Raw genomic sequence first — 12,317 nt, 5'->3', positions numbered from 1 at the left:
TATCAATACAGAAAGTGCACATCCTTTCATCTCACTACAGTACAACTCAAACTCCTTTTCATAGTCAGGCATTCCTAATGCTGGTGCTTCACACAAACTGTCTCTCAATTTCTTAAAAGCTGCTAATTCTTCCTTACCTAAGTCAATGGGATCTTTCACAACACTTCTCGTCAGTAGTACCAGTGGTTTTTCAATCAGGGAAAAATTACTTATCCACTGACTACAATATCCAACCATTCCAAGAAACATCCTCACTTCTCTTTGCGTCATTGGGGCTGTCATTCCGTTTACTATCTTGATTCTGTCTATTGTTATTTTCCTTAGTCCTTTTTCAAACTTGTGACCTAAATATTGTACTTTTTTCTGACAAAATTGCAATTTTTATGGTGACACTTTAAGTCCTCCATCTGCCAAATGATTTAACAATGCTATGGTGTCCATTACACAAGCTTCTCGAGTCTTCAACGCCACAAGTAGGTTATCGATATATTGGACTAGTACTGAATTTTCGGTCATTTCTAAATCTTCCAAAGACCTTTTCAATATCTGATTAAATATCGAAGGGCTTTCCGTATACAAAACACAAAAGAAACGGGGTATAAGGCAGAGACTGATTGCACCAAATCAATAAGTCAGGTCAAAAGTATAAATATTCTTTGGGTGCCAAGGATCATGAGGTAAATACCCCTAAACCCCCTTAGGATCAAAGACCCTACAACTTGTCAACAAATCACTGTGATCCAGCACTCCACAACGTCATTTTATGATCATAAAATATGTCTGTCCATTCAGCAGGTGTTGTATCAAAATTATTTCTTTATTGAATTCTTCTCTTCTTTACATATATAAAGAGACACATACAGCGTAGCCGACACATTTCGTCCTGGAGGACTTCTTCAGGGCTACAACAAACGAATACAAGAATATTTACAAATATGTTCACAAACATATATCTACATATATATATATACAATTAAAACATTTTTCAACCCTATTGACCTATATATAAATTTTTCTTATACAGCAAAAGTGCTAAAAACATCAATTAATATTCTACAACTTCTTGTACACACATCTTTCAAATAGCTACAAACATCCATGGTTACCCTTACATTCTACACCTGCTGATTCAAAAGTCATCATACTTTTTATGGTTTTGTTTCATCCTGACAATCATTTTCTAGAAATCATTTTCCCAGTTCTATTTTTTGCAGATCGTATGAAGGCATATGAACAGAATCTTTTTATTCTCTTCTTATTTTAATAACAACAAATTATTTTCAGTCCTCACACAGTTGATATTAATATACTTGATTCTCTTTTTATCAGACATTAAGTGCCTGATTCACAGTTTACCTAAACACCTCAGTGTCTAATTACTTTCCCTCTTTTCTAATACTATATTTTTCAATAGTTATGAATATAATATATAATCTTACCAAAGATTGAAATATAAAGGGCTTTGTCTTATCCCCCTCCAACACCGCGAATTGTAGCTAAGCCTTCCTCTAATCAGCCAGACTAGGTAAATTACCTTAATATAAAGGAAAAGGAGAAGAAAGAAAGCTATATATATGTATGGTGTCTTGAGTATTAATACAGTGTTGTAATAGTCCTTCGTTCAAAAAAAAGTGGTAAAGAGCAATGCAAACCTTTTTTTTATATTATACTTGATTAATCACAGTTCATCAAAGTGGTTTTCACCCTATGTATGTTATATTAATATCTGCAATTGTAAGAAAGAAAGGAGGGAAGCTGAAAAAATGTAATATTACCACGAGCGATTCACTAATGCAATATAATCGCAACAATATCAAAACAGTGTCCTTCTGGATGGACATACACAATATAATATAGGACATTCCCCTATTAATACAAGATCTTTATTTTAATAAATATAAAGGAGAATTTCTATGTATTTGGTGTTAATCCCCATTTAATTATAACTCAACTACTTGTGATTTAACACAAAACAAAGGGGCTCATTTATGAGCCCCTGCGTCACTTTTGCGCCACCGGTGCGTCACTTTTTGTGACGCACCAGTGGCGTAAAACATGCACCATGATGCACCATATTTACAAAGTGACGCATCTACCTAGATGCGTCACTTTGTAAACCCCTGCGCTACATTATACCTGCGTCAGGTATAATGTATGCAGGGTGGGCGTTCCCACGTAAGTAAGCATCGTAGAAGTGACGCACTGAAATCTACGAGATTTCACTGCGCCACTTCTAGGGTGCAAATGCGTCAATATCTTACTCCTGCCTCACAGCAGGCGTAAGACTGACACAGGCCCTTTCACATGGGGCTTGCCCCATGTGAAAGGACACATTGCTGGAGTTGCGTCACTTTTGTGACACACTCCAGCAATGCGTCAATTTTGCGGCTACAGATACGTCAGAAATACTGACATATCTGTGACTCCTTGCGACATGATGCGTCATACTGTAAATATGACGCATCATTGGAGTCGCAGGGCGGGCGCAGTGAAAAGTGACGCATCACTGTTTTCACGCAGTGATGCGTCACTTTTCATAAATGAGGCCCAAAGTCTTTAAAATTAAGACATCATGGTTGCACCAATATTACCCAGAGTTTATCCAAAGAAAACCAATGGCAATAAACCACATGGCATTGGGAAGTGTTCCTTATCTAAAAATCTAAAACACCCCAGTCGATTAGAGCTCACCAGTGTATCAGAGCAGATTCACCCCATCCAGCGGTCCATGCAGTAATGAGCTTAGCTCACAGATCACTTTAAATACACCACTTAATTGCTCACCTGTAGCGCGTTTAAAGTTTAATAAGATGTAATTGATCAAAATACAGGGTCGCCATCTTATAGCGGTGTTTTTAACATCAATATTATACTAACACTAAACTTCCCAAGTAGTATTGGATTTAGAGATTTATCATAGTGACGCTTATAAATTAGTTGACATACAATTTTGTTAAGTGGACATTGACTTTTTGACCACAGCGTTTTTCGCGAATAAACGCCATTTTAATCTAGTCCTAATGATCGAATACGGTGCCGCCATCTTGTAGCGGCGTTTTCGACCTCTATATTATGGTCAAATACAGGGGCCGCCCTCTTGTAGCGGTGTTTTTTATCATCGATATTATACTGCAAATCCCGAGTGATATTAGACTTAGGGATTTGTTTCAATAACGCGTTATAATACATTATTCTTATGTAGACATCCATTATTAGATCACAGCATTTTTACGTAAATAAACGCCGTCTTAATCGGGTCCTAGTGATGGAATAAGGTGTCGCCATCTTGTAGTGGCATTTCGGACCACGATATTATGGTAAGAACAAGGTTTCAAGAGTGGTATGAGTATGGAAAGTTATTTATATGTCACATATACTGTCAGTCCCAAATTAATTGTCATACAATTCAGTATGATCATCAACTGTTCAACCAGAGAATTTATTAGCGTTGATGGACGCCATCTTAAAACAGTGTAGTAGTTCGTATATATTTAGGACGATGGACTACACGGATGTGTACCATCCTAGAAATTATTTCTACATGACATCTGATGCTGGTGTGAACGTACACATTAATACTATATATGTATAAAGTATTTTGTAAAACTAAAAATAAACATGAGCGTCTTTTTCAAACGATATCCTGGTTCGTATTCAGGATCAAATATTGAGTGAATGGGCGCCATCTTAGAACAGTAACAAAACTTGTTGAAAAGAAAGAAAGAACCCAACTAGTTTAGCACTATATCTGATTCTGATATGAAAATGTATCAATTGGAATTAGTTGAAAGAAAGAAACCAACTAGTTTAGCACTATATCTGATGCTGATATGAAAATATATCAACTGGAATTTGTTGGTAACATATTATTTACTCCCAAAACGAAAACCATTAGTAATCTTCGAGATCTATTCAAGATTACTCCTACCATAGTAGCGAAAAAACTGTATACATACTACTAAAGTTTTACATTAAACTGTACATATTGAATGGAAATACATTTCAGCAGATTGTACACTTCAACTTAAGCTTTTTAAAGAAAATGATACATCTCATTGTTGATATTCAAACCCATACTGATGGTTCTAAGGCGGCAAATCCAACTGCTTCAGCCTGTCTCAGCATTTTCTCTCTATCTCCACCCCTTTCTGGAACTCTTATGTGATCAATCGCGTGAAACCAGATTGTTGTCTTATCCGAGTGTGATTCAGATATATAGGTGCCAATTGGATATTTGTCATCTCTATTTCTTATTGCTCTCACATGTTCCTGTATTCTAACTTTAAGGCAGCGAATACTGCTGCCCACATAGATTTTGTCACAGGAGCATCCAATGATATATACGGTATGTGTAGCGTTACAGTTAATAAAAGAGTTAATCCTGAATTCCCTTTCAGTATTGTATCTGAACTTTGATTTTCTGTGTACTCCAAATTGGCAGATATTACATGAGCCACAGACAAAGAAACCCATCGGTTTCTGGGGGAGCCACACACCGGTGCATTCTTTCTGTTTTTTCACATAACTGGGGCATAAGACATTTTTAATGGTTTTACCCTTCCTGTAAACCACCCTCGGTTTTGCGGAAACAGTGCCCTCAGGGAGTTGTGCTTTCATTAGTAAATGCCAATTTTTGCGTAATATATTATGTATATGGTTACTAAAGGCATTATATTCAGTTATGAAAGTTACATTTCCCCTGTCTGTCTTATTCTCTTGTTTCTTTCTCTGTATAAGTGTACTTCTTCTATCGAGCTTCCTGATCTTAGTCTCAGCAAGCTCAAGAGATTTCTTGGAGTACCCTCTTCTAAGAAAATTATTTTTTAGAGACCCCAGGTTGGTATTAAAAGAGTGTTTCTCACTGCAATTTCTTCGTGTGCGAACCATTTCGCCATAGGGTATCGCGTTAATGGTTGCACTGGGGTGGGCACTTTCAGCAGGGAGCACACTATTACATGCAGTGGCTTTCTTGTATACTTCACTTTGTATCCTTTGATCTCTTGTATACAGTCTCAAATCCAGAAATTCAATTGTTTCATGTGAATAATTCATAGTTAGCTTGACATTGAATCTGTTCGTATAGAAATAGGTTTGATAGTCCAAAAGTTATTTTTTAGAACCATTCTATATCATCACAATGTCATCAATGTACCTGCCAAAAAATATGACATTATTACATCTTCTTAAACTTTAAACGTGCTACAGGTGAGCAATTAAGTGGTGAATTTAAAGCGATCCGTGAGCTAAGCTCATTACTGCATGGACCGCTGGATGGGATGAATCTGCTCTGATACACTGGTAAGCTCTAATCGACTGGGGTGTTTTAGCTTTTTAGATAAGGAACAATTCCCAATGCCATGTGGTTTATTGCCATTGGTTTTCTTTGGATAAACTCTGGGTAATATTGGTGCAACCATGATGTCTTAATTTTAAAGACTTCGTTTTGTGTTAAATCACAAGTAGTTGAGTAATAATTAAATGGGGATTAACACCAAATATATAGAAATTCTCCTTTATATATTTTTTTTTTTTTTTTTTTTTTTTAGACATTTATTGTGCAAAGGAAAGGTTACACTGCGTCACGCCAACAACCCGGAGGCAGGCCGCGATATCAACAAATGTTTTCAATTAAGGTGTACCATATTAGGAGTCATAAACAATGTCAGTATCCTACCATTCAGGGAGATACACACCGTTAACCCTGGTGAGGAGTACAAAGGTATAACCAGTGCAGAGTGGATGGTCTTACATTTTTGGGTGTCGTGGACTGGAAACGAATCCTAGGCTCACGGTCTCGTCCAGTCACTCCGGCGAGTACTAGGACCGCAGCTCATGGAAAAGGTAATGCATAGGTAAATCGTCCACTACCACCTTTTCGCCCAACCCCCCCGCAACAATCGGAGGGAAACAACAAACTTCGGTGCAGAGCTATTTCAAAAAACCAACAGACATCACATCTCACATACGCAGGGGCTCGCGTACAAGGACCCGTCCGTCATAGAGGGACGACTACAAGCAGCATTGGTGGCTGCAGGAGGATCGCAAGGCAGCAGCTATGGGGTGGGGGCGGAGGGGGGGGGAGGGGATGCGGTCGGACAAAACAGCGGGGCGCCTGGACGGGAAGGGGGGCATCATGTCAAACCCGAAAGGCACGCAGCAGGCATGGGATCCGACAATAGCAACACATTCCACAGCCCTCAGGCACATCAACCAAGCATGTATCCATCCATCCCAGCAAAATGCACACAGGGCTCAAAGGTTTCACCCCATGTCATCCGAAACACCCGTCCCAGGGGAGTCCACAGAGGCATCCGAACCCGCCCGCTCTCTAGTCCACTGCAGGAAGGGTTCCCAGATGTCATTGGGCCTAGATGCGGTGGGCATCGTCTCACAGTAGTTCGTGAGTTGTGTCTGACCATATGTAACGTCTCGAACCCATGCGGCGAACGTAGGCAAGGCTCCACGGCCCCAGTGTATCGCCACCTGGCGTTTAGCGTAAAGCAGTAGCATCGCGTGCAGTTTCCTGTCAACGGGTTCGGTGTCTTTAACGTATCCCAGGAGCCCTAAAAGCGGAGTGGGTTCATCTGATCTGTGTAATATGTGATTGATGGCCTCAAAGATGCTCGACCAGTACTCATCTAGCTTTGGGCAGCTCCACGCCACATGGAGGAAGGACGCGTCAGCTCCACCACACTTCCAGCATGAAGCGTCAGTGCGGAGTCCCATGCGATGTAGCAGCACTGGTGTGCGATAGTACCGGTGCAGGAATTTAAAATGGACCAGTCGTAGCCTATAGTTCGGTGACAGCGCCGTGAGCTGCTTACAGCAGTATTCCCACACGTCATCTGTCAGGGTCCCGTCCAGGTCTGCGGCCCAAGCCTGTTTGGCCATAGGCACGGTGAGCGGGGCCTGCTCCTGCATGCAGTTGTACAGTCTAGATACCAGTTTCGCGGGGGAGGGTCGTGACAGCAAGTTCTGAAGGGCATCCAGTTGTGGAGGTTCCTCGGGGAATTGAGGCCACATCTTCTTGCAGGACTCCCGGAGAGAGTGATACAGAAGCGCGTCCGAGAACGAGGTAGGCTGGCCGTCCTCACGGACACCCAACGCTCCAAACGTCCCATCAGGGTAGATGTCTGCGAAAGTGGTCACCCGTCTCCCCTGGAGCGTGATGGTATCTCCCCTAGCGCAAAGGCAGGGCAGCATCGGATTGCTTCGCAGTGGAATAGCCGGCGCATAGAGCAAGGGAAGGCCCGCCCTCCGACTTAACTCCTTCCAGGACCAGCGGATCATCTCAACGGTGTCTACCTCCTTCGAGGGGCGGGAAACCTTACCATACAACGCCACCCGAAGTGGCAACGGGGCAACCGCGGCCAATTCCACCGCCACATGCGGCTGGTAGGGGGTGGGGAATACCCAGAAATGCAAGAATTGAGCCTGAGCGCACAGCGAGTATAGCTTTAGGTCAGGCGCCCCGAGGCCCCCTTGTCGCAGCGGGAGTGTAAGCAGAGCCCAAGAGGTCCTCGCCTGCCTCCCAGCCCACACCAGAGATACAAGTAAGGAGCGGACTCGTGCATGGAAGCATGCAGTCATGGGTAACGGAAGATTCACGAACAGATATAGGAATTTCGGGAGAACTACCATTTTCGCCAGTGCAACCCTCGCAACCAGGGACAGGGGAAGTTTGTTCCAGACCTCCACCTTCCGCTCCAGCCAGTCGACCGCTCTGCCGAAGTTGAGAGACCATAGTTCCTGCGTGTCCCCTCCTGGGGATGTTGTCTTGGCACAGTAATGGCTTTTGAGAGAATTTGTGTAAAAATGGGGTGTTGAAAATAAAATGCAGTATTTGACCCTATAGTTTTTTTTTCAAAATTATCTTGGGAGTAGCAACATCCAGGCTGCAAATCCTCCGGGCCCTCCTTTATCTCTTCTTAGTCTTACAAGGCCCAGTAAATCGCACTCTTTTCCAAATCTCTTTCTAAATATTATCACTCTCAAAAACTGTTTTTTCTATGTAATTTTCCTTTGATGGGAAGAGGAGGGGCCCGATTCACAGAACTAACTTAAGACAAAATCCTAAACTTACTACCATTTTGGTATTCACAGAAGACACTTACTCATTTTGGTATTCACAGAAGGCACTTACTCATTTCGGTATTCACAGAAGTTAGGAGTCCTAACTTTAGGATTCCTAAATGCCTTCTGTGAATACTGAAAGTCTGAAAATTAGGATTTTTCTCAGTTTAGTAGTAGTATAGTTAGGACTCCTAACTTTAGGACTCCTAAATGCCTTCTGTGAATACCGAAAGTCTTAAAATTAGGATTTTTCTCAATTTAGTAGTCCTAAATCTAAATCTAAGTCCTAGATCTGCTTGATCTTGTGGTGGAAGAGGTGCAGAGTTTGTTGCAGAGCTCTTGGGAGGGTGGGATGTCTGTGGTCTCGCTGTTGGGTCTAGCAAACTCCTTGATGATGGAGAAGCGTTCTTTGCTGTTGTGTGTGTTGATTCTGGTTTGGAGGGCCGTATTCTTTGCAGTTTTGAGGAGGAGGTGGTGTGCGGTGACAGCAGCTTTGACGGCTGCTTGGGCTTCCTAGTTTTGTTGTTCCTCCATCTCTTCTCGAGCTGTCTACAGGTGTGTCTGGACTCCAGAAGTGTGGGAGTGAACCAGCTAGCTTTCTTGGAATGTTGATTTTTTGAGGGGTGCCAGAGTGTTGGAGCAGTTGGAAATCCATCAGTGGAGGTTATATGCTGAGGTTTTGGCATCTGTGGATGTCAGCGGTGGAGCTGTGCAGAGGTAGTTGACCTTGTTCCAACTTTTATGGGAGAGGCTGTGGGCGAGGTAGTGTACAGTGGGTTTGGTGAAAGCAAAATGGATGCAGTGGTGATCAGTCCAGAGGAGTTTAGAGGTGTGGCTGAAAGTGATATTTTTGCTGGCGGAGAAGACGCGTGTCGAGCGGGTGTCCTGCTGAGTGGGTTGGAGAGGTAACTACCTGCTTGAGTCCTATGCTGGTGAGGTTCTCTAGAAGGGATGCGGTGTTCTAGTCATTGGGGTTGTCCAGGTGAAAATTGAGGTGACCAAGTAGGATGCAGTTGGTGGATGTGAGAGCCTGGGGTGAGATGAAGTCGATGATAGAGTGGGAGAAGGGCGGGTGGGGGCCAAGAGGTGTGTATACAATGGTGCCATGGAGGGTGGTGTTGTGGTTGGTCTGGAACTGGAGATGCTGGTCATTGGCTTGTCTGAGTGAGTGGTCAGTGGGAGGGTGTTTTTGTTAACAATGGTGATGCCTCCTCCTGGTTGGTTGGTGCGGTCCTTGCAAGGGATCTTGTATCTGTCTAGGATGGCGGTGGCAATGAAAGGGCTAAGATGGGGTTCATCCAGGTGTCCGTGAGAAAGGCGATGTCAGGAGAGATGGTGTCGAGGAGGTCCCAGATTTCTGAGGCATGTTTGTGGAGGGACAAAGTGCTGAGAAAGAGGCAGCTGAAATGGTCGGGTTTTAGCATGTGTCAACCCAGCCGGGGGAGGCGCTGGAGTTCGAAAGTGGGTGAGGGTGTGGTGGCAGTGGCGGCAAAAGAAGTGGCCATGGCTGTCGTTCTGCATAGCGAGGCAACAGGCAGGGTTGCGTCCGGGGTTGAAGGCGTGGAGGGTGACGGTGTCATGACATGGCGGGTCCGCGGACCAGGTTCCGCTTTGCTGGGCCCAGTCCAGGTGCGGATGGGCGCATTCAGGCTTGCCTTTGGTACACCAGCGATGTGCCCACTGCACGCGGCCACGCATTGGTCAACATTAAGTAGTTTGCAGGGGGCTGGACACGTGGGGAGCAGGAAAGTGGCTTTCGAGGGGACAGGGCCTCAGGGGATCACAGCGGCAGGGGCAAAGTGGCAAAAGGTAAAAGAGGTGAAAGGACAGAAAAGATTTAGAGAAAGGCAGAAGAGAGACACAAAGGGCAGTGCAGAAGCAGAGCAGAGATGCTCTACCACTAGACCACCAGGGATGAGGCACAGGCAGGAGCCTGTGGGTGGTGTAGGGCCACAAACCTTTGACCAGAGAGTCCGATGGCCAGCAGCAAGGAGCTTGGGGCAGTAGCTACTAGGCAGAGTTGTGTAGGGAAGGGAGCAGTACACTGAGAAGATCAAAAGGAACAAAAAGGAAAATTGTACTCACCCTTTAATCATCTGTTTGTGGCATGCAATGCTGTAGATTCACATGCTGTGCATACTTCCACAATCTAGTGTTGGGCTCGGACATGTTCAACTTGTTTTTTTTTTCAAAGTCAGTCTTTTCTGACCTAACTATAACTACAGAGGCACTATCACCACCTGTTTAGTACACGGTTCTTGTTACTGTATGTAATCCAAGTAAATGTTTTATTACTACTGTTCAGTGCTCCATGGCCTCTCAGCTAACCCACACACTAAAGTAAGTTATAATGTGATAAACATGATAAGAGGAATCATAAATATGCAAACGTAATTATTACGTTGTCTAACCCTGGGCGTAGTGGGCGTAGTGGGGCTACGTGGAGCATCGCGCAGTGTGGCCAAATCTACGCACACTCGCGCGCTCCACATAGCCCCACTACTCGCCGCCCGCCTCCCGCCCGCCCTCATTTTAAGATAATTTAAACTATTTTAAAGTATGAAAATTCCTTACCTGAGGTGCGGCGTCCCATGGCTCCCTCTTCCTGGTGAAACCGCAACTTCTTCCTCACAAATGCGCATGACGGGCATCCGCGCATGCACATTTCTCGCTCCGCCGCACCGTGTGCGTAGTGCTGCCTGCTACGCCTACTTCGTGGACCACGAAGCAGGCAGCACTACGTACACTCCGTGGGCAGAGCGGAGCACTCCGCCCACCCTTAATGTTGTCACAATGGACTGGGGAATATCAATAAAAACAAAGTACATGGCCGTCCACTTTAGTAAATGATGCAACAAAAGAAAATCTACAATCTGACTACTTACTTTAAAAAGTGTCTGCAACACCCTTCCATGGTATTTCTTCAAGGCCATTTCATAGGCTTTTGTTGCATTGACTCGAATTAGGTTTGGGTTGTTTTCATCCCTTTCGCCCTCTGCGATACTCTGGAGCAGAATTTCAGCCATCTTTTCTCAAAGACGGAAAAAATAGGTTATGAACTATGAAATGCACATAGCTATGTTAAGATCTTTCTACCAACAAGTGTTGTAAGGACTAAACTACAACAAACAATGCTCAAAATGCCAAACATCTAACATTAAACGCATATAGAAGTATGGTAACACCACAAAGCTTCCCCTGTATTACAACAAATGCCTCAAGCAGTCATCTAGAGCATTTTGGTACTCATTAAGAGTGCCCTGGACCTACACCAGCAAAGGCCACACCACGGAAGAAATGTTGATTTTCGAGAGTGGAGAGAGAAATGGTGGAGATGCCAAACTTTAAGGACTACTGGACAGTAAACAGGGATGTGTTATTGGACTTACCAGGGTAGACCGGTTTATCAGTGATGGAAAATAGGTCTGTTCACCTGGCATTGTTAAAAGAAATGGTTATGGTTACTTGACCCAGTGAAATAAACAGGCTACACATAGTGTGGGACTTAAGTTTGTAGGGATTGATTTATAAAGGTACACTTACACAGCATGGTAAAACCAGAAATTCTAGCTTCACTGTAACTTTGAGGCTGTTAGCTTTTTGACATGACCTAAATATTTTCGTCTGCATTTTATCTTTTTCTCCTTTTAATCATATCTTCACACACAATATGTTCTTTTGGGTGTCACTCATAATTCCTCAAACCTCTCTCCCTCTTTTTCACTAACCATTTCTTTCTGTACATTCCCTGTTCTTTCTCCCCTCTCTTCACTAGTGTTTGACTTACCTTTTGACTCCTTTCTCTCCGTTCACTACCCTATGACATGTCATTTTCTTCTATTTTTATCATTTCATTCTCCTAATCAGCCTTGAGAAAGCCCTGGCCTGTTGGCCCCTGGGTGAAACACGTGTAGGCTGTTCTTTGTCCCTGCACATGTCTTCAACTATAGAAGAAAGATGACCGCAAACTCGTTCTCAACTTTTTAACATATATGATGTCTAGAACAAAATTTGGGGATTCATTCACCCTATAAATCTATATGAATAAAAAGAGCACACAACCAATCACACAAGACCATACTTACTTTGGAACAGGTGGTATCTCAGTGAAACCACCGTTTTGTTTTGTGCCATAGCCCAATTGGGTCCTGACAAATTGTGTGTGAACCCTGGTAACACCCAACAGCTGGGAAATAGGCCTTAAGAAAAGTGTCCCTCTGCTAATTGTCACCTTATTCAATGGC

At 43.4% G+C, this 12,317-nt stretch overlaps 1 protein-coding gene across 1 annotated transcript in view; it reads right to left on the bottom strand.

The window, feature by feature from the left end:
• The window catches only part of LOC146806220 (uncharacterized), a 445,106-nt gene that overhangs the window by 70,708 nt on the left and 362,081 nt on the right, over positions 1 to 12,317 (bottom strand). Inside the window, exons 3-4 of the mRNA XM_085623479.1 lie at positions 11,463 to 11,506; positions 10,959 to 11,099 (exon numbers count right to left, since the gene is read on the bottom strand). Of these exons, the coding sequence (XP_085479605.1) occupies positions 10,959 to 11,099; positions 11,463 to 11,506 (185 nt within the window). The remainder of the gene's footprint in view (positions 1 to 10,958; positions 11,100 to 11,462; positions 11,507 to 12,317) is intronic.

Source organism: Triturus cristatus, chromosome 8 (genome assembly GCF_964204655.1).
Source record: "Triturus cristatus chromosome 8, aTriCri1.1, whole genome shotgun sequence".
Taxonomy (NCBI): Eukaryota; Metazoa; Chordata; class Amphibia; order Caudata; family Salamandridae; genus Triturus; species Triturus cristatus.
The sequence above is the reverse complement of the archived record's forward strand: the minus strand, read 5'-3'. Positions and strand labels throughout refer to the sequence as shown.